This window comes from Pseudorasbora parva, chromosome 7 (assembly GCF_024679245.1).
Source record: "Pseudorasbora parva isolate DD20220531a chromosome 7, ASM2467924v1, whole genome shotgun sequence".
In the NCBI taxonomy this organism is placed as follows: domain Eukaryota; kingdom Metazoa; phylum Chordata; class Actinopteri; order Cypriniformes; family Gobionidae; genus Pseudorasbora; species Pseudorasbora parva.
In genome coordinates, this window is record NC_090178.1 from 24,908,269 (window position 1) to 24,931,561 (window position 23,293).

Below are 23,293 nucleotides of genomic sequence, written 5' to 3' on the forward strand. Positions count from 1 at the left end.
AACCTGTAGGGTAATTAAAACAAATATCGCCTCTAGCCATCACTTTTGACCACAATTTAACATTAAAGTTTGATATCTGATTTGGTATTCTATTTCTTTTCAAATTATCACCATTAAAAAACAAACAAACTAACAAAAAAACAAAAAAACATGACATGACAACACAAGATGTTGACCATTATTAACTTTATTAAAAGCAGTTCATTGTAAAAAAAAAAAAAAAGAAAAAAAATCTGAGAAATACTGTGGATAAGAATATAAAAAAAGTGTAATGATGCAGAAAGCAAAAAACTTGATGAAACCAAATGTGTATTATGTCAGATCATAATACCTTTGGAGAAACACACTGTGAATTTTCAGTAGAACATTATATTCCCACCCATAATACATCAATTATTTTCTCACACACTCATTTAACATCCTGAAATCTCTTATCCATCCATTTTAAGATGTCAAAGTCTTTAAAAACTGAAGTCATTCACCTTTAATAGCAGCGAACATTCAAACAATTTGTCAGAAAGTGCAGATTAGCTGTCAAACTAAACTATATTTTAACAAAAAAGACACTGATTCAATAGGAACTCGTTTGCCATTTTGAATGAAATGACTGTTTTCCATGCCTAAAATAATGCCAAAGTGAGCAAAACTTGTAGGAAACTTTTGCAAGTAAAACCAACATTGTCTTCAATGCCTAGTCACTGTTTGTGTAGTGCGGAAATATAAACATGAAATAAGATTTTTCCTTTTTTTCTACATGACAGACATGACTAGTGCCATCAGTCATGGAAACCCCTTCTTATTAGCATTATGTTCACTTTGTAAATGACTTTCAGGAATTATCAAAGCAGTTCTATGTAAGTGTGTGCGTTTGTGTGTGTAGTAGGCATATCTAAAGAAGAAGACATTTGGAGGACTTTTTCTCTGTGCTGGTGGTAATTTTAACCTCTCGACCAGACGGACCCTGTAAAAACAGTAAATATGTGAAATCTCATACAAAGCCTGCAGCCTTGAGGATTTGTTACGGTTCATGTTAATTTACTCTTAGATTTGTCTGATAAAAAAGAACATGTGTCAAGATAAAATCTACAAATAAGATTAGTACTTTTAAAACTTTTTTAAAAATCTACGTACACACATACACACACACACACACACACACACACACACACACACACACACACACACACGAAACTCACCGGCTTCTTATTCGACTTCAGCAAAATGTCTCGAGCAAGAGAATCAAAAGACTATGGAAAGAAAGGCAAATCTTGACAAAAAGTAGGCCAACTATATAACATTCCATATATTAAAATACACATATTCTGTATTTCATGTCATGGAGATTTCTGCCACTGAAACTCATAAAATGTACCTCAATATCAAAACAATCGTACATTTGTAAGAATGTATAAGAATACTAATAATATTATATAATACTAGTAATAACAACTTTTATTTGTAACAGACTTTATATTAAACAAAATATCAAAGTGCTAAAACATATATAACACTTATATAATATCTAAATAACAGATAAAGATCGACTGTCCCTTTAAACTAATTTTACTAATAAAACAAAAGCATTTCTTTGTTTGCCAGCTAATTTGTTTGCCAAGTGAACATATCTTCAATTAGTCAATCCATACCTCTTCAACGTTGATGCTCGATTTTGCACTAGTCTCGAAAAATCGAATACCATGTTCCTTTGCAAGCTATAATGAAAAAAGGACAATGTTTTTATGATGAAAGAATTTAAAGGTATATTTCACCCACAAATGAAAATTCTCTCCTCATTTACTTGCCCTCAAGTTGTTCTGTGTGACATTCTTTCGTCTGCTGAACACAAAGCAAAGATATTTTGAAGAAAGTTGGTAACTTAAAGGGGGGGTGAAACACTCAGTCAATGTCAATCTTGAGTACCTATAGTATTGCATCCTTCATATCTCCAAAAAGTCTTTAGTTTTATTATATTTATAAAAGAAATATGGGCTGTACAGAGTCTTTCTGAAAAAAACGAGCGCCTGGAGGTGTATCGTGTGGGCGGAGCTAAAGAATGACGAGCACGCAAAGCGTTTATGTCCTCAAGCGTGGAGAAGCCCATTGCTATCTATCTCAGCTAATACAGATATGATCCAGAATCATTCGGAGGCTGAAATAAATTGAACAGGAGAAACAGAAACAGCAGGACGTCTGTCTCTGTGGTATGTACTGTATTTAGTGGCCTGTCAATATTTGTGTGTCTTTACTCACAGTTTATGAGGACATGATTCGGTTTATGGACTATTGTATGCGACTAAACCTTAGCAGTAGCAAGCAAAACGGTTTTGCACGTCAGACTAGTGTAACGTTATACATAGAACAACAATGGAGTAACCGTTAGCGCATTTAAATGACGAAGCACGCGATCGTGATGTTTACTGATGTTTACTCACGCGACGATAGCCAACAGCAGAGACATTTGAAGCAGTTTTACTCAACGGCTGCTTCCAAAGCAGGACTGAACCTTTATCGCTGGGACCGCTCCGTCAAAAACACACTTCTTTAGTATGATTTGGTAAAGTCCTGACAGCAGTGAACGGTGGAGATCCACTTTGCAACACGACTGAAGCGATGTTGTGAAGCTTCCCGTCATTTCTGCGTTCAATTCGGTTCAAATGCAGCGCTGCCTTCCCGGAATGCTGTGCTGAAGTGTTGAAGTCGCTTGATGTCACCCAAAGGAATAAAGTGGAGCGCGGCGCGCGACATAAGTGTTCACAGACGAGTGGATCTGCATCTGAGAGAGTGTTTACGGCGTGCATTTCCTCTCTCGCTCTAGTCACATGCGCGCGCACCCTACCGGGAGAAGAGCCCGTACGGCCCATACAAGGACCTTCCGCTCTATTAATGTCAAGCCGAGCCATACTCGAAAAAAACTCTCCGAAACTTGTGAGAAACCGGAAGGAGTATTTTTAACACAGAAATACTCCATCAAACGTCCAACATTAGTTTTTGAAACTTTGTCTATGTTTAGGATGGGAATCCAAGTCTTTAAAAGTGTAAAATGCTCAGTATGCATGAAACAGCATTTCACCCCCCCTTTAACAGTTGATAGGCCCCATTGACTTACATATTATAAAAAACAAACAAATACTATGCAAGTCATGGTATGTGGCTCATCAACTATTTGATTAGAGATAATCTCATTAATATCTTCTATTGTGTTCAGGAGACGAAAGAAATGCATATAGGTTTGGAACCGTCTGAGGGTGAGTAAATTACATAATTTTCATTTAGAAGTCAACTGGAAAAAAACAGTATGTAGTAACAAATGTAACAAATTTCACAGTTGTAAATAGTGATATGTTTGAATTAGTGCTGGGCAATCGATTAAATCACACCCAAAATAAAGCTTTGTGTTTACATAATATACGAGTGTGTAGAACTGTCTATAATTATTCTGTATATACACTGTAAAAAATTATTTAGCAAAAAAAGTTACCTGGTTGCCTTAAAATTTTGAGTTCACTAAAAAATAATAATTTTGAGTTAATACAATGAACATTTTTTGAGATTCGACAACCTTTATTAAAATATTATTAAAATATTTTGTATGCATATTGGGTAATTGTGTGTTTTATTTCTGATGACGCAGTGAAACATGCCAAAAAGTGCTTTTTCATGATTTATCAATTTTTTTATGTGGTTCAGATACAAAAATATTTTGAGTTTCTATTTATTAAACAAATTTCCTTCATTGTATCAACTCAAAATTAAGGCAACCAGGTTGCTTACCTTTTTAAATTAAACAAACAAAAACCAATTTTTTTTTACAGTGTATAAATACACACTGCTTCCTGTATATATTAAAGAAATATAAACATATTTTCTTAAATATACATACATCCATGGTTGTGTATTTATATATACATAATTATACACAGTACACACACATATATTATGTAAACACACAATTTTATGGATTTTTTGGATGCGATTCATCATGAAACAATTAACCAATTGCCCAGCACTAGTTTGTATGTTTTGCAGCATGATATAATATTAATAATATGATATTGCAAAGGCTGTAAATCAAATGACTGAAATGTCATTGATAGCACTAAAAAACTCCTTGGATGCACTTGGATGGACAAAGAAAGCCATCTTTTCTCAGCCCACATATTTGCGGTGTGTAAGAAAGCACTCACCTTCTCACCCATCTCCTTTGACACTTTCCTCTTGGCCTCGATATCACATTTGTTGCCCAGTAACATTCGACTTACACCTGCAGATGCATTCTGGGAAACACAAAAAATAAGAATAGGCTCACTTCCTTATTTTCTTCAAAACTGAGACTTGTTTTAACAAAAGGCCTCATTCGTATCTATAGTGCGTCTCTGTTCTGGTAAGGCTCTGCTTCCTATGGCATCTTATCAAGAACTGAAACTCACTTTTAATAAAGCCCATTTCATTTGCTTTTCTGGAGGTTGACAGACATAAAATATTTGATCATGATCGCTGTATATATAATAGTATAGATAAATTGTTATTCTGTAGATAAAAAAAATAAATAAAAAAATAGATATCATGAACTAAGCTACATTTCCCACACATTACATTTTATTAGATTAGTTTTTCTAACAAAATGAGTCAAGTTGTCCAAACTATTCAGGGATGGGACAGAGAATTATGTTAGATTTTTATCTCCTTTCCTTCTCTCTTACTTCTTTTATGCCCTTCATCCAGTTCTGAATATTCTCGAAGGATTTTTCATCAGTGATGTCATACACAAGAATGATGCCCTGAAAGAGATGATCAAAATAAAACACCATTAACGTCATGTGTGTAATTTGCCATACCTAAATAACTGTCAAATTAATCTAGGTTTCACAATAATCACATATGTATGTTTATAGCCATTTAAAGGTAACCTAGAAATCTAGACGCACCCAAGCGGCAGCAAATCTAATCTGCGCGAGTATCGTCTAGCAACTCTCAATACCCATCTGAGCTGTATTGAGACATAATGACGGCCGAGTTGCGCTTGCGTGCTACTAGTAAACACAGAAGCTGGCGAACGGCGGTCTTTCGAATCAGTTTTGACCACGAGCGACTGTGGAAGAGTTGGAGTTAAGCTTTTCTCTGAGAGATGACATTCTTCTTTTTTTAAATAATAATAATAATAATAATAATAATAATAATAAAATAATATAAATAATAACAACATTCTTCTTCTAAATAACAATAAGTGGCATTAATAATAAAAATCTCAATAATAAGAAGAATAAGAATCTTACAAATTGTCTTGCAATTATTAATTTGAATGAATGGTACTCCACATCACATCATCATCACTATTGTACACCCCAATACATGTGACGTGATATGAAATTAAATGCTAACTGTTTCAAAACACGTGCTGTAAAATAATGCATTGTGATAGGTAATTTCTCATCCAAACAGCTGTTTAAACTCCTGGAGTGCGCTTCTCAACCCCCACACTATTAACAGTACTTGTAATTTGGGTCCATATTTTGTTTTTGTGGGCACCTTTAATCCCACTCTTTGAACTCCCAAATAAAACAATTTAGTTTTTTTCCAACTGGTGATCTCCGCTTCGCTTCTTTGCCGTCTTCCGTGTATCCATGGCGTAAAATGAGGGCGTGGGGGAGTTAGAGACTTAAATATATAGGTGTGTTATTCTAATGACGATCATTTTCAGCAGTTGCATTTTTCTCTATCAATACTAAGTATTGCGTACACCTGGATTGCAGAGGTGCGCACAGCTTCATAAATCAGGAGGTGAGAGGAGTGTAAGCATAATCTTACGCCAACATATACGCCCGTTTCGACGCAAGATTGATAAATGAGGACCAATATGTAAGATTTTTGGATTAAAATATCCAAAAAATACTAACACAGTGTTATATATTTTGTTGACTTTTGTACTTACAGGACCCAAATTGTTTCCAAGAATGTTTAAATCCAGAGAAATAAGCTATTTTTTTCGCCTATCAATGACACCAAGGTTAGCAACTGTTTGGATACATTAATTGACAGAAAACAAATCATTGTTATATAGCTCAACACAGTTAGTTTTATTGTTTAAATCTCATGATGATTTACCCAGAGAACCATGTTTTACCATATCTAATGTTAATCTAGCTTACAGCAGTGTGGAACAAGTGTCTCATAGTTGTCGCCAAGCAAACGCATAGAGAAGTATTATAATATAACTTTCAAACACACTAATATAATGTATCTAATATGATAAAAAGTTCTGCGTTACCTCACATAAGCATGACCGGAAGAAATGGAAGCGTTAGTAATGGGCAGTCGACTCTAAAAGAGTCGATGCCTCCTAGAGTCGGGGTCGACTCCAGCACAGGAACTGACTTCCTGTGTCGACTCAGTTGCCGTGTTGGAAATTACTCACTTGTTTACTGATTCTCTAATCCCTATAAAGTGCATGGGAGTTGAGTGCACTATAAGCAAAGAGTGAATGAAATTAAGCAAGGAATTCAGACACTAACGTAATACACCCTGTCAGAGCTGTCACAGAAACTTTGTCGCACACATTTATTTGAGTGCTTACTTTAGAAATCGAAAACAGCTACTTTAGTTTGTACTTATACATATGCTTCCTCTATGCTAGCTTTAGTTTAATTGGTATATTAATGTAATAAATATAGATTTGGTTTTCCATGGTTAACCTCATGTTCATAATCTTTAAACTAACCAAATAAATCATAAACTCACATCAAGAACAAACAACAGAATTTGTGACTTTTTCCTCTGTAAATTAAGGATTGGGCAACAGCTAGATAGAAATGTTAATAGCCACTTATCAAGTCGTCGCTAAATTGGACTAATTTGGATGGTCATGCTAAAAGTGTGCAATTTTAAGGCTTTGTGTAAGAGGAAAATATTTTAATTTGTGTTTTTTCTGACCCTGTTTTGATGTAAATGAAGTTGAGGAGTCGATTCAATAGACTCCTACAGTGGGAGTCAAGAATCAGAGTCAACTCCAAAAAACCTGGAATCAAATACCCCTATAGAGTGCCTGTCTGCAGCATAATAAAAGCTCAGTGAAATCAAGGCGTCATCAGTCTATGCCTATTTTTTTTACTAAGCTAACTCTAGCTGTGAAAAATTACATACTGTGGCTTTAAGATATAGGACCAAGAAAATTTGTTTGTGTAAACATTTGTGCATCTTGACTCACCATAGCCCCTCTGTAGTATGCAGTTGTGATGGTCTTAAACCTCTCCTGCCCCGCTGTGTCCCTAGCAAATAAAACAAGTTGCACACATACAGCATTTTAACACTCAGAAATGCTGGTTAAAAATATATATATAGCTGACTTACAAACCTGACTCCAAAAAAGTTGGGGCACTGTACAAATTGTGAATAAAAACAGAATGTAATGATGTGGAAGTTTACAATTTCTATATTTATTCAGTTTAAACTGAGAAAATGTGTCATTTTAAGGGGAAAATAAGTTGATTTTAAATGTCATGGCATCAACACATATCAAAAAAGTTGGGACAAGGCCATGTTTACCGCTGTGTGGCATTCCCTCTTCTTTTTATAACAGTCAGCAAACATCTGGGGACTGAGGAGACAAGTTGTTCAAGTTTAGGAATAGGAATGTTGCCCCATTCTTGTCTAATACAGGCTTCTAGTTGCTCAACTGTCATAGGTATTCTTTGTCAGTTCTTTCTCTTTATGATGTGCCAAATTTTTTCTATGGGTAAAAGATCTGGACTGCAGGCTGGCCATTTCAGTACCCGGATCCTTCTTCTACGCAGCCATGATGTTGTAATTGATGCAATATATGGTCCGGCATTGTCATGTTGGAAAAAGCGAGTGCTTCCCTGAAAGAGACGACGTCTAGATGACAGCATATGTTGTTCTAGAGCTTTGATATACCTTTCAGCATTGATGGTTCCTTTCCAGATGTGTAAGCTGCCCATGCCAAACGCACTCATGCAACCCCATACCATCAGAGATGCACACTTCTTAACTGAGCGCTGATATAAACTTGGGTTGTCCTTGTCCTCTTTGGTCCTCCTGATAACATGGAGTTTTAGGTTTTTCTAAAAAGAACTTTTAATCTGGCCACAGAACAGTTTTCCAATTTGCCACAGTCCATTTTAAATGAGCCTTGGCCCAGATAAATGCCTGTGCTTCTGAATCATGTTGAGATATGGCTTCTTTTTTGACCTGTAGAGATTTAGCTGGCAACAGATTTTGTGGATTGTGTTCTTACGGTTCCCACGGTGGATTGTGTTCACCGAAAATGTTTTCTGGAACTATCCCTGAGCCCATGTTGTGATTTCCATTACAGTAGCATTCCTGTATGTGATGCAGTGCCGTCTAAGGGCCCGAGGATCATGGGCATCCAATATGGTTTTCCAGCCTTGACCCTTATGCACAGAGATTGTTCCAGATTCTCTGAATCTTTGGATGATATTATGCACTGTAGATGATAACTTCAAACTCTTTGCAATGATTCTTTAAGAAATTCCTTTCTGATATTGCTTCACTATTTTTCACCACAGCATTGGGGTAATTGGTGATCCTCTGCCCATCTTGACTTCTGAGAGACACTGCCACTCTAAGAGGTTATTTTTATACCCAATCATGTTGCCAATTGACCTAATAAGTTGCAAATTGGTCCTTCTGCTGTTCCTTATATGTACATTTAACTTTTAGGGCCTCTTATTGCTACTTGTACCAACTTTTTTGGAATGTGTAGCTCTCATAAAATCCAAAATGAGCCAATGTTTGTCATGATATTTCAAAATGTCTCACTTTCAACATTTGATATGTTATATATATTCTATTGTGAATAAAGTATAAGGTTATGATATTTGTAAATTATTGCATTCCTTTTTTATTCATAAATTGTACAATGTCCCAACTTTTTTGGAATCAGGTTTGTAGTTACAACAATCTCATTTGGCATGTTTTATATACAGTATCTTTTGTAGCAACTGGACTCTGAACTTCCAGCTGTCACTACCGTTGGACATAAAATACTTTATTGAGTCGTCAGAAGGCCTGTGAGAAGCCTGACTGTGCTAAACTGAAGCAGACTCCACCTTCGGCAAATTTACACTAAACGTACTGTTGTAACAGTCAGCTGTCAAACGGAAAGACAAACTGAAGATTTCTTGTGTACATAACACTGCTACCTTATTTACCCAGACATTATGTACATATGTAAAGAATTTTAGCTGAATAGACTTGAACAGCTTTTAACTTCTCCGATTTATCAAACAAACAGGACTCACAGCAAAACATTCACTAACTAGTGTGCATCTAGAGACCAACAACGACACTTACATATTTTAGGATATGTCAGAGAATGTTTTTTTTTTCAGTGAAGACAGCTCAAACATGCATTTTAGTCTGGGACTACAGCCTTGTCTGTGAAACTGGCCATTATAATATTACATTGTATGTTTATAATATATATTTTTACCAGACTTGCAGTTTAACTTTCTTCCCCTCAACCTCAATAGTCTTCACTTTGAAGTCAATACCTAGGGAAAAAAGGGAAAAAATGGAAGTAGATAAAACAGGAGGGGCAGGAAGGAAGGATGAACATGTTTTAACTCCAAGAGGCACAATAAAAGTGGACTAATGAGTATGTTTGCTACATTCAGGAACACATGAGCAGGCATAATGAGATACAATCACTGCTCTAATGGTTTAATAAACACCCTGGTTTGTTTTTCAGTGAATTGGGAGGAAGGGATCGGGAGGGGGTCTTTTGAAGATCTGGGTGAATGCACTAAACGCCATGGAGGATGGCCTCCATCTGATGCAGAAATTAAGGGGGTGTAGCTCATGGACGTGAGATAGAAAAATGAGATACAGAGAGCGACAGGCTGTGGCTGGCAAAAGTAAAGTAGCGCGAGAGGGCCGGAAATGCAATCAGGGAGGAGGATACACAGAAAACGGGATGATCCACAGGACTGATTGAGTTATACTGGGGCAGGCTGGAATGAGATGACGTTTAGACTAGTACTGACATGAACAAACACTTGGGGTAGCACTTGCTTTACAAGGTAGAAACTTGGCAGTACAACGAAATATCTTGCCTTATCACACAATATTACAAACGGTTTCATTTTGTACACTTACCGATGGTTGAGATGTATGTTGAATTAAAATTGTCTTCTGCGAAACGGATGATCAGACAGGTCTTTCCAACACCACTATCGCCAATAAGTAATAATTTAAAGAGGAAGTCGTATTTCTTTGCCATTGTTCGTTTCGACTATAGCTTTTAGCACGTTTCAAAATACTTTCCTCTTGTTTTGTTAACACACAGTCACGTTTAGCGTTTTAAAATCCTTCTGAGTGAAAAGTGTCCTCGTTTGAAACTTCATGGGTTTTCTTTCCTTGGTAAACTATCACCGGTAAACTCAGTTTTGCTTTGTTGTCTTTGTCCGTCCGGATAAGAGGTAAAAATTCCAAAAAAGTAGAAACGTTCTCACAGCCCTTTAAACGCGTCAGCGGTATGTTTTTTTAGTGCGGATGCCAAGCATTGTCCATTTCTGGTTACGTTGCGCTAGTTTTCTCTACTGTACGAAATACTTAAAGGCATTCATCCATACATAGACAACAGCAGACTTTTTTTTCTCCCTAAACTTTCCCTTCTTGCCCGAGTTCCGAAAAGCTGACGTCGTTAGAGGGGAGAGGTTTAATAAAGCAGTGCCGAGGAGAACCGATACAACCGTCTATCAGCAGAGGGCACCATTGTCACACGAAGATGCTGAAAAAAAGCACCCGTTTTAGGTCTGTTTGAAATTGGGAGCAGGCTTTTTGACGATGTTGAGATATTTAAACAAACTAAAAAATGTTTCGTACATGTGATAAAATGTACTTTTACAACATGGTATCACAGACGACTGAAGTCCCAGAATAAAATGCATGGTTGTTTTTCTTGCACTTAAAATTTGTCAATGCCAGGATGCACACCAATGTTTTTTTTTTTTTAGGGTAAGTTTATAAAAGCTACGTGGTTCAACCCCCCCCCCCCCCCATTTTCTCAAAAAAAAAAAAAAAAAAAACCTGACACTTTTCTAAACACTGTACTGAAAGCAGTTGTTTTACATAAGTTAAGTAGAGATGAGTGAATTTATTTTAATAAATTAGCAAATTGTGCCCATAGTAATGTTTTTATCACAGTAAAGATCTAGAATAGCCTACCTGCAGCTATGATAGCTAGCAGAATAACATAAGTTGTTAGTGGAGTTAATTTAGTATTATTTGTATACTATAATTAATAGTATTTTATAACATTTTGAGTTTTTATTTTTATATTTTAAATTAGTAATTTTGTTATAGCCTACTTTTGTCAATTTTTATTATTTATTTATGTTTGGTTTTAGTAAATTTAATATGTTTAATTCAATAAACGAAAATTATTGTTATAGTTTTAGTTTACAATAACAGCAGTGTTTTTTAGAAATATGGGGTATAATTAAAGTAATTGTAATTTCATTAATTGCATTGTTTGGCCAAATTAATTGAAAGGATCAGAAATATGTTAAAAATATTATAATAATTCTTAAATTATTATAATAATGTTTTATACATTCTAATACACAAATTATGCTAAAGACAGTTGTCTTTTGTGTATCATTAAATATATGTGAGTTTATGCAACAGATTTTGAACATCACAAGGTAACTTACAGCTTGTCTTAGCTCAGTTCTTAGTTAATGGGTTAAGAAGAAATACTTTTATTAAATGTAAGTGAAGTATTTCCTGCCCCTGCTCACGAGCCCCGTTCATATGCGCCATGTATTTCCGCTAGCCCCCCCTTTTCGGCTGCTGCTCCGCTGTCGCCAACATGCCTGTAAGTGCGTGCTATTACAATCAAGTCTGTTTAAAACGTAATCACGCCTGATGTGTGGATTAAATCGCATCGATTGATGAGGGGGGGTTGTTGTCTTCACGATCTCACTGCCAAGTTAAATTAATTTAACCTATTTTAAGGTTAAAACTTAGTAGAAAAGAGCGAAGCGCGTGCTATGTGGAACGACAAGATGGCCGCCTGCATATGCGTTAGAAACGCGTGGAGAGCATCGCGCTTCCCATACAAATAAAACAGTCACCATTATACGTAGTTGAGATGTAGTAAATAAATAATACGTTAAACATAATTAATACGTGGAATATTGTTGGGATGTTCCTCTTATTGTTTGTTAGAAGGAAAGTGTGTCATCGGTCCTTTGTAGTGGCAGTGCTGACAGTCAGCTGATCAGCTGTATCATCTAACTATATGCTATTGTCAGTTTATCTAAAGAGCGCTTTTTTAGTTAAATTGTTACAGCGTTTTAGCTATGATGACATGTTAGTGCGTAATAAAGGTTGTTGTTATGGGTGATTCCACGAAGAACCTTTAATGTAACGTTAACCTTGCCAGTTCACAAAAGGTTCCTTACAGTGGAAGAAGGTTTCTTTGGATTATTAATGTTCTTTATACTAAGAGAAAAAGTTTCTTTTAAGAACTCCTCACGGAAAGGTTGTTTGGGAAATTATCGATATTATTCTAACATCACTGAGCAAACTTGCTTGTGGAACCTTTGTATCCACAAGCTAAGAGTGTAACGTTAGCATAGATGTAGCTGAGATTCTCAATGCCATTTTGCGAAGGTGATTGACATATCTCTCATCACTTTCAGCTCGCGAAGGACTTGTTGCACCCAACGCCAGAGGAGGAGAAGAGAAGACACAAGAAGAAGCGTCTCGTACAGAGTCCCAACTCTTATTTTATGGATGTCAAATGCCCAGGTAACATCTTCAGACTAGGTGCTCCATGTAAGCAAGCAGGGCCACGGGTCCCCCCAGAGCCGTCACTTGAATTCCTATGGCACAGGACAAAAAAATATTATAGTATTTTCCACATGGGGATAAGGTCTTGAATCACTGTACAACAACAATTATTTTAATGGATTTGCAATTAATGTCCTGTGAAGTATATAAATGCATGATGGTACTATAATAAATGTGATAGTCCAGGCTTAAATGCAACAATCAGTTTTTTGTTACAGGGTTCTTGATTTGAAAAAGACTATACAGTTTGTTCTGAATAATGTGATGTCACTTTAACAAAGTGCACCAGTCGAGTTATGCATTGTAAAAATCCCATTACTTTCTTCACAGGGAACTCGATTTTGAATGATAACTTTCAACCTTTAAAGACAGATTCTCTGAGCTACAAGGTTGTTAATCAATATGTTTTTGTTAAGGCCATCGACCTGCATTATTTCAACTTATTTGATAAATAATCCAGTTTATCAGTTGAATTCCTTGTGAAAAACATTATCCATGATTCTGCAAAGCAATCTCCGTCGATCAGAGAATCAATACAAGCAAATGTTTTAACCAAAAACAACTATTCAGCATACACTCCCATGAAACAGAGAATGATATAAAGTCAAATCTCCTTATTCTCTCAAACTATTAAGTATTCTATCTATGTATCATGTGTATGTATATCCATTTTTACTTTGTGATTCATGTAGTTCCTCAGTCTTGAATCATTATATATATATTGTATACACATTTTTTTTTATATATATATACTACGTGACAGTTGTTTCAAATCAAACTTGGTAATGTGATTCACCTCGTTTGGTTAATGGCATATAACTCTTTAGGAACCATGGCCACTAAAAAATGTGTCCACATAAAATAGACATTGAGTGTATTGTAATATGTTTTAAACTATTTGCCATTCTCTCGTTGCAGGCTGTTATAAGATCACTACGGTGTTCAGTCACGCACAGACGGTGGTCTTATGTGTAGGATGCTCTACAGTGCTGTGTCAGCCTACCGGAGGAAAGGCGCGCCTCACAGAAGGTATCGCCAGTGCACATGATGTTGATCTAGTGATCGCACGGGTTCTTGATAATTATGATTCCATAAACACAAAAATCTCAAAAAAATACATGGGATTTTCTTTGATCCTTGCAGCAGAGCTGTCAGAACATGTCACACTTATGCCTGGTTCAGACTACATGATATTTTTGTCTGTTACGATAATGACTGTATCAGATTATGCAATTTTGATTCCTAAAATCTTGTCGTGTCAGACTACATGTTGCTACCATAGACTGGCGGGATGTGGGTGGAGCTGAGATGACGCCATGACTAACAGAGTTAGTCCAAGTGGCCACACCATTAACTGCAGAACTTTAAGGCTTTATATAATGTAAATTAATGAGTTATAAAAAAAAAATGCAACCCCCTCATAGTTGTCATGAAGGGCTAAATTAGACCAAAACCATAATTTGTACCAGGCTGTAAATGTTTTTTTCTGCTTTAAAGTTGGGCATTTAAGTTGGCCGTCTTTCAGATGAGACGTTAAATCGAGGTCCCGACTCTGGGTGCTTCTCAATATCCCTCCTCGTTTCCTCGCTCCTCCGTCCTCCATCCTATGACCCGGAAACTAATGGAGCTCAGCCATCTTGTAGGAGATCTCAATTCTCTAATTGGCTTAATCACTCTGTTCCTTTCTCCACCAATCAGCTGGTGTGTAGTGAGCGTTCTGGCGCAATGTGGCTGCCGTCACATCATCCAGGTGGGTGCTGCACATTGGTGGTGGTTAAGGAGATTCCCCCTTCTATGTAAAGCGCTTTGAGTGCCTAGAAAAGCGTGATATAAATGTAACATTAATTAATTTTAACACGAGGCTCAATGAGATTCTGCTCACTCCTGGACGCAATTCGGGGAACTGCAGTTTAAGTCACTTCTGCATTGGCTTCAAAAGAAACTGTGGGAGGTTGCTACACAACCAATCATTGCTTGTTGTCATGACTCGTATGATGTCATCGACTTCCAGAAAGAAGAGCGTAAACAAACGTTGTCTGAAGCAGCGTGTATTGTAGCCTACTGGCTGTTTTATGTTTAGAAAAGCGCCAAAAAAGACAGAAAAGTATGGCCTGTCAATCCTCCAAAGAGAACTTGAGGTGAAATATTGTTCTTTTTATATTAAATATTTTGTCAATAGCCAGTAGTAAAAGCGTGCCACCACAACATATTTGTAAAACATATTAAGCTTACATTAAAGCAGCGGTTCCCAAACTGGGGTGCGCAGACTGACCACCAGGGGTGCGTGAGAGAGTGTTTGTAATGGCAGAAAATTGTCTCTTATTTTTTTTATTTTACGTATCTAACTTGGATAAAATTCACATGCCAGAGTATTATTGATAAATACAAATTTCACATTAAAACCTGTAGTAAATTATAGTAAATCATATTTTCATTTAATTTTACAAGCGCGTCTGTGTCAAAGCCCTGCCCTTTTCATTTTAGGTCGAAAGAAAAGTGTGTCTTTTTTTTCCCACTAAGCACATTCTCTGCAGTCCGAGCGCGTTTCACTGCGAGCTCACTCTCACTCAGGTAAATAATTAACACCATCACCGCTTACAGTACATGTGTTTTATTGAATTAAACACATTACAATCGGCTAAAACTAATACGCAGGTTACTTTTCTGAACAACAGCACTCTCGAGTCCGTATTTCTCTCACTGTTTACGTGAATCGTGGCACAGTTCGGCGCGCGCACAAAATACCGACAGTTCAATGGGGAACGCGTATATCTTAAAGGGGCCACACTATATTCCTACTCGTGGAATATGGACCTCCTCCAGGTATGGTGTGGTAGCTAAACTAAGCATTTCATATTTGGCAGCTGTTTTAGGATTAAAATGTTAAACTACCGATAAAAATAATCAGGCAAACCAATAAACCTTTGTTTAATTTATAATGTGATTTAATGTCATAATTAACTATACTGTCAATGTGACAAGAAACATTAATGAATGTTTTCTTCAAATAAAAAAATATTCTAACTATAAATTTATCCTATGTTTTGTTGAATGCTTTAGAAGGGGAAGAGACAGGGCAAAATAATGATGTGATGGAGATGAGGAGAGAGCAGGAATTGACAAATAATGTACTGCCCACTGACTTAGTTTTAAAGCTATTTCTCATAATTTTTTTGGCTTTCAAATGTCTTAGAATGCTCATATGTAGATCAGAAAATTAAAAAAAAATTTGCGGAGGAGCATGCCCCTGAGCCGCCCTAACTCTATGCTGTATATATTACAAATGAAATGTTGGTTTTTTTCTTATATACAGAGGATATTTGTATTTAGTTATTGCTATTAAAAATGTGATGTTTAACCGAAATAAGGTGGTGGGGTGCTTGGCAGGTATCAAACATTAGAAAGGGGTGCGTGCTACAAACTGTTTGGGAACCACTGCATTAAAGCAATGTTTTTACAGCTAATGTAAAAGTAACATTACTCACCGGGTTGCTGAAGGGCTTCCGCTATCGTTCGCCAGCATTTTTCTTTTATTATTCGTTTGTGGTAGTAACAGGAGTACTGTTGCCACAGCTCCATGAACCTTTCCTCCATTTCACAAATCCACCTAAATTTAGCCACACCATCATCTCCCTTGCGTTTCATATTTGAAAGCTATGTACAAAAAGTGTCTGTGCTCCGGTTGGTCAGCTTCACCTATGTGACAAATCGCCGCGAAGGGCCGCAAAAAAAAAAAAAAAGCTAGCCTTTCTGTCATGAACTATTGCAGACGCGGATTCGGTTGTCGTATACTATGACAAACTATATTGAGATGAAAAGATTGATTCTTGCGTCCGGACGTCTATTGTCGTTTACGAATTCCTATGACACCTTACGTAAAACAGATTGTGCCAAATTCGGCCTAATATGGTGTAGTCTGAACCAGGCATAACGCATTCAAATATGGCCTTCAGAAGATGACTAATGAATTCATGTTTTCGTGTGGGAAGAAATATGGCTGGAAGTGCACTCGTGGCTTGTAAATGTTGCAGTGCCATGGCAACACGCCCACACAAACTAGACTAGTGTTTCCCACTTGATTATTGTTCTCTGCTTGAGCTGAAGCTTTGGTGATTGGAGAAGTTCTGAAAGTCGATGCCCCGCTAGCACAGTTCAGCAGAAAGTAAGAGATGTAGTGGCAGATTTCTCTAATTATTAGATTTCCACATCCAAAAAAATCGACAAATATATAGTAACTATTATTTAAAGAATTTTAATTACGGTGTAAAAAATAATATTTTCTTGAGACTTTTACAGCAACTAGCAATTATTTTGATAATTTTTTTGGTGGGGATTTTTGATGAAAGGGGGGGTACATCCTAAGCAATGCTCTTCTCCAAACTTTAAATTGAAGGCAATGTATACAAAATAATATTTATGCATTTCTTTGTCACACTCTCGCTCTTTGAAGTCTTTGAAGTTCACGAGCCCTGTCAGGATGATCCATTTTTCAAAATGAAACCACTTGCATAAATTTCAAACATTTATAGATAAGAAATGCTCCGGTGAAAACACCTCAAGCGCATTAAACAAGCAACCCACATGCTTATGACTACGGTTAAAACATTTAAGTGTCTTGGACATCTTTTCCTTGCTCTGCTTTTTTCAATGTTTTTCCATAGAAATGCATTTTCCACTACTGTGAAGTGTGACGAAATATGGAATTTGTTTTTGACGGAATCCTCTCTGTTGACAGGATGCTCGTTCAGAAGAAAGCAGCACTAGTCTCTCATTAACCAGTATGCAAGGAAGAGGGAGACCATGGGAGGAGAGACAGGATTGGCCACTCCACAGGGATTTCAGTGACTCCGCCCACAACGAGGCGTGTTTCTGATCTATAATGGGGCGATGGAGATGAAAGCGAAACCGAGAAGAGTGCTAGAAAACTGTCGATGTGCTGTCTGAACACAGAGCGTGTGAGGTGTATAACCACCAAACCTGTCTCTCTCTCCCGCTCTTACTTTAAATAAAGGTTCATTTTTCATTTATGTTTGTGTTGTGGTAAATCATTTGCCAGCCAGTCAGCATTGTCACACCAACATAAATACTATGGTCTGGTTTCACAGACTGGATAGGCCTTAGTTTAATTAGGACATTTAATCCTCTGGTCCTCTTCAGTCAAAAACGACAGAAAAATGTTACTTTTGGAAATATTAAATGCTTTTGCTTCATTGGAATGGGATGACACTTAGTGAGCATTAGCTATGTGAACACAAAAATCATGGACATAATTCAGATATGTTAAAGGGCTGAAAATAAGTCACACTTGACTCCTTTGTGGTCAAAACATTCAGATTGTACACGTGTAACAGGCATATAATGACCAAAAGGTTTTGGGTCAGTGAGATGTCTTTAATATTTTTTTCTCTTAAAATTAAGTTCACCAAGGTAGACTATTTGATTAATGCTGTGAAAACGGTGTTGATATATATATATATATATATATATATATATATATAATGTAAAATGTTTTCTATTTTAAAATGTTATGTACTTGTGATTGAAAATCTAAATTTTAAGCATCATTACTCCAGTCTTCAGTCACTTGATCCTTCAAAAATCATATGCTCAAGAAACAATTCTTCGAAAACAGTTGTGCTGCTTTTTTGATTAATAAAACAAGTTCACAAGAAAAGCATTTATTTTTGTGATAAATCTGCTGAATACATTTATTAATTTCTTAAATATTATTGACCCTAAGCTTTAAAGTAAAAAATAGCCTGAAAATGAGAAATGATTCTCTTCAGGAATCTGAAGTAGTTTGCACGCGTTTACTTTTTGAACTGTATAGATTGAACCACGACTAGAATATGAACTTTTTGTAACAAATTTCAAGTACATGGTTCTTTCCTTTATGACAATAACACGATGGAGGGGTTAGGTGCAATAAGTTAGTTAGGATTCCAGAGCCACTGTTTTTTCTGCAGGACTTTTTGTGTTGGTGTGATCCACAGATAGAAATGTTTGTCCTCTTCTGAAAAAAAGAGAAAGCGTTGATTTAAAAAATACATAAGTCTGGTCAAAAAATACACTCATTTTTTTTTTTAATTTTATTAATTGCATATAATGGGTTGACATCAACATCAAAAACATACATTTAGAAAATGGACAGGGTGTATATGAAATGTGAGGGGGTGTCATACACCTTGAGCTCAAACACACCTGTTTTAGTAGAAGGTGTGAGGACAATTTGTATGAGGCCGCATGGTCTTGTACACTGTGGAAATTGAATACATTTAAGAGAATATATGAAGACCTGCAGGGCCAAAGCTTTACAACCTCAATCACATCGGACAGCACTGAATCATTGGACAGCAAACATTGATCATTGCTGAATAAGAAGTTACAACACTTGTATGTGACTCTACCTATGAAAAGTGCAGCGGTGGTGGCCAGTACAGCAAAAATCGAAATGAACAAAAGCCCAACATGTGTTCCAGTGTGAGCTGAACATACAAATAAAAAGCATTGTAGTTGTTACTGAAACAAAGATATCTATTTTAGACTAGAGTTCAAAAGTTTGGGGTTGGTAAGATTTTTAAAAATGTTTTTGAAAGTTTCTTACTCCCCTAGGGTGTAAAATTACAGTATTTTCTGCATCATTACTCCAGTCTTCAGTGTCACATGATCCTTCAGCAATCATTCTAATATGCAGATTTGTTGATCGAGAAACATTTATTATTATTATTATTATTATTATCAATGTTTAAAATAGTTGTGCTGCTTACAGGGGCTTCATTAGGGGGTGGGGGGTTGGGCAGACTGTGTACAGGGGGGCTAGAGGCATTGGAGGGCCCATACTATTTTCAGGAAGCTTTTGTAACATCCAAAATAACTGCCTCTTTTCTATTTAATGCCCCCTTGCTGAATGAACGTGTTAATTTATTTCAAAAACTAGAAAAATCCTACTGACCCCAAACTGTTGAACGGTAGCGTATATGTAAAATATTGCAAGAAGTTGCTCTCTCACCTGACTCCTGGCTGCCCATCACTCTAGTCACCATCACAACGTGTGTCTGTGGAGAAAGGTCTGTATAAAGGATGATGTTTGCAGTAGTCAGCACCTGATCCAGAAAATATGAGGCTGAATAGACTCTAATGAGGAGGTGGGTGGGGTTTTCATCTGACCGGATAGGATCAGATAACACGATGTCTGGGCTCTCTGACTGAACCTAATTAGATAAGAGTAAAGAATTAAAGAAACTGAAAAGTAATTCAAAAAAGTTGGGACACTGTAGAAATTGTGAATGAAAAAGGAATGCAATAATTTACAGATCTCATAAACATATATTTTGAAATGTCATGACAAACATTGGCTCATTTTGGATTTCATGAGAGCTACACATTCCAAAAAAGTTGGGACAGGTAACAATAAGAAGCCGGAAAAGGTAAATGTACATTAAAAGGTAAATGTACAAGGAACAGCTGGAGGACCAATCTACAACTTATTAGGTCAGTTGGCAACATGATTGGGTATAAAAAAAGCCCCTAAGAGTGGCAGTGTCTCTCAGAAGTCAAGATGGGCAGAGGATCACCAATTTCCCCAATAATGCAGAGAAAATAGTGGAGTAATATCAGAAAGCAGTTTCTCAAAAAAGAGTTTGAAGTTATCATCTACAGTGCATAATATCGTCCAAAGATTCAGAGAATCTGGAACAATCTCTGTGCGTAAGGGTCAAGGTCGGAAAACCATACTGGATGCCCATGATCCTCAGGCCCTTAGACGGCACTGCATCACATACAGGAATGCTACTGTAATGGATATCACAACATGGGCTCAGGAATACTTCCAGAAAACATTGTCAGTGAACACAATCGCCTTTGCCGGCTAAAACCCTATAGGTCAAAAAAGAACCGATATCTAAACATGATCCAGAAGCGCAGGCGTTTTCTCTGGGCCAAGGCTCTTTTAAAATGGGCTCTGGCAAAGTGGAAAACAGTTCTGTGGTCAGACGAATCAAAATTTGAAGTTTGTTTTGGAAAACTGAGACGCCATGTCATCTGGACTAAAGAAGACAAGGACCCAAGTTGTTATCAGTGCTCAGTTCAGAAGCCTGCATCTCTTTTTTGCAAATTTTTTTTTTATTATTGAGCAAATTTGCAAATTTACAAAACAATGATCAATGATTTACATACACGGACAGAAGAGGAGAAAGAAAAAAAAGAGAAGCCTGCATCTCTGATGATATGGGGTTGCATGACTGCATGTGGCGTGGGCAGCTTACACATCTGTACAGGCACCACCAATGCTGAAAGGTATATCCAAGTTCTAGAAAAACATATGCTCCCATCCAGACGTCGTCTCTTTCAGGGAAGACCTTGCATTTGCCAACATGACAATGCCAGACCACATACTGTATCAATTACAACATCATGGCTGCGTAGAAGAAGGATCCGGGTACTGAAATGGCCAGCCTGCAGTCCAGATCTTTTACCCATAGAAAACATTTGGCACATCATAAAGAGGAAGATGTGACAAAGAAGACCAAAGACAGTAGAGCAAATAGAAGCCTGTATTAGACAAGAATGGGGCAACATTCCTATTCCTAAACTTGAACAACTTGTCTCCTCAGTCCCCAGACGTTTGCTGACTGTTATAAAAAGAAGAGGGAATGCCACACAGCGGTAAACATAGCCTTGTCCCAACTTTTTTGATATGTGTTGATGCCATGAAATTTAAAACCAACTTATTTTCCACTTAAAATGACACATTTTCTCAGTTTAAACATTTGATATGTCATCTATGTTGTATTTTGAATAAAATATTGAAATTGGAAACTTCCACATCATTGCATTCTTTTTTTAGTCACAATTTGTACAGTGTCCCAACTTTTTTTTGAATCGGGTTTGTACAATTAATTCAGTCAATTAGTATAACAATTTCTCCTATGATCCCTCTAATTCTCACCCTCAGTGCACTGAGCATGTCTGTGGTGCCAAACACTGTGATTTCAGCCACAGGCTGCTGGGGGGACAGTTTGATCTTGGTGACAGGACAATGGAACGCTGGCACATACTGGAGCCGAACGGAAGATTGAAAAGAGGGGGGTGAGTTAGGAAGCGATGGTAGGGCAGCTGAGGCTGATTGAGTGTGCAGACAGGCAGACAGATAGATGGAGAGAGGCAGAGTGGACAGGAGATGGAGGATGGAATCTGACTGGGGCTGCACAGAGATCCTGCAGCTGTACTGAGCTGAAACAGGACATGACAGAAAGGTTAAAAGTCAATCATAAAGGCTTGCTTCATGGTTAATATAATTATAATAGAAAAAAATTATTGAAGGATGCTTTAAACATATTACCAAGTTTGAACATATATTTATAATTTGTTCTCAGAAGTTTAGGAACAACCACGAAGCATCAAGCTGATACTTCAATTCTGCTTTATGAATTATTAAAACACCCATAGGGCCTCTTAGACGCCAAGCATAAGATGAGGCTTTTAAAAAAGGCAGCATCTTAGAGTATATTTTGTAAAACTTGTTTCACCGGTGTCTGTATTGTAGAAGGGTGTCGCATGAAAGATATCCTGCAGTGTTCTTATCTCTAGGTAGGGGGCACCAAAGTGTAAAGAGCACAGTAGCTCTGCCTCAGGATGTAGTTTCTTCTCTATGGCATCCCACTGGTCTAGATTGCATTGCGCTACCATGCAGAAAGAGAGAGAGAGAGTCAGTCAGACATATTCCATCTGCACTGACATTTATCCATGTTTGTGAAAGTGAAAGATCTAGGATGAGCAAATAAAGTTGAGATAATGCACACGTAAAACTTCCCACCCACTTGTTTTAATTGTACATATTAAACAGTTAGAGATAATCACCATTGAGAATCATTTCGAGTCTAAGGATTGAGTTTTTAAGCAATTAAAGGGTGATCTGTGGATCCTCCAGACGGAAGTTAGCCTGAAAAAAAATGGTGTTTGGGGGGTAAAATGTGTGTTATTTTGGCAAGGTTGCCTGCTAAAATTCGCACTCTTGTGTCTATTTATATCACATAATAGTCGCTTCAACCCGCGGACATAGAAAACAACCTACGGGCAACACAGTGCAGTTGAGCTCTGTTGACATTTGACAATGTGTTGCTTCGTTGCTCTGATTGGTTGTAGGTCTATCCCATAGACCATAAAAAAATATGGACGACTCGACATCATCCGATTCCGCTTGCCATAGTTGAAGCTTTCAGGCGGCCTGCACGGCGCTGACATCTTGGGACAGAGTCTGCGCAGTAGCGATTTCGGGACTGGAGTTGCGCAGTAGAGAGCAGGAAGTAGAGCAGGAAGTACAGTCGCAAAATCAAAGGCCCGCCCACACTCTCACAGAGACAGAACAATTAATTATGTTGGTGTGAAATAAACAGTTATGGAAATGTAGAAAGCTAAAGCTCCAATCTGCTCCCAAAAATCCCGAAAAAAGTCCGTTAGT

General features: G+C 37.1%; 3 protein-coding genes across 3 annotated transcripts in view; 1 reads left to right on the forward strand and 2 right to left on the reverse strand.

The window, feature by feature from the left end:
• Positions 1-179: 179 nt before the first annotated feature.
• rab13 (RAB13, member RAS oncogene family) lies at positions 180-10,853 on the reverse strand. Its single transcript, XM_067449685.1, has 8 exons — positions 10,132-10,853; positions 9,467-9,527; positions 7,202-7,262; positions 4,701-4,778; positions 4,185-4,274; positions 1,647-1,712; positions 1,197-1,247; positions 180-961 (listed from the first exon to the last, which is right to left on the reverse strand). Exons 1-8 carry the CDS (start codon positions 10,253-10,255, stop codon positions 890-892), a joined length of 603 nt encoding a protein of 200 aa, XP_067305786.1. The 5' UTR covers positions 10,256-10,853; the 3' UTR covers positions 180-889.
• Positions 10,854-11,758: 905 nt separating this feature from the next.
• On the forward strand, positions 11,759-17,861 carry rps27.2 (ribosomal protein S27, isoform 2). The gene is made up of 4 exons (XM_067448763.1): positions 11,759-11,854; positions 12,684-12,792; positions 13,753-13,863; positions 17,570-17,861. The coding sequence occupies exons 1-4, from the start codon at positions 11,849-11,851 to the stop codon at positions 17,596-17,598; spliced, it is 255 nt and encodes an 84-aa protein (XP_067304864.1). The 5' UTR covers positions 11,759-11,848; the 3' UTR covers positions 17,599-17,861.
• Positions 17,862-18,605: 744 nt separating this feature from the next.
• Positions 18,606-23,293, reverse strand: part of LOC137083741 (nuclear pore membrane glycoprotein 210-like) — a 36,803-nt gene continuing 32,115 nt past the window's right edge. Inside the window, exons 34-39 of the mRNA XM_067449686.1 lie at positions 22,362-22,514; positions 21,782-22,065; positions 19,844-20,045; positions 19,242-19,319; positions 19,036-19,090; positions 18,606-18,847 (exon numbers count right to left, since the gene is read on the reverse strand). Coding sequence (XP_067305787.1) covers positions 19,041-19,090; positions 19,242-19,319; positions 19,844-20,045; positions 21,782-22,065; positions 22,362-22,514 — 767 coding nt within the window. The 3' untranslated portion in view covers positions 18,606-18,847; positions 19,036-19,040. The remainder of the gene's footprint in view (positions 18,848-19,035; positions 19,091-19,241; positions 19,320-19,843; positions 20,046-21,781; positions 22,066-22,361; positions 22,515-23,293) is intronic.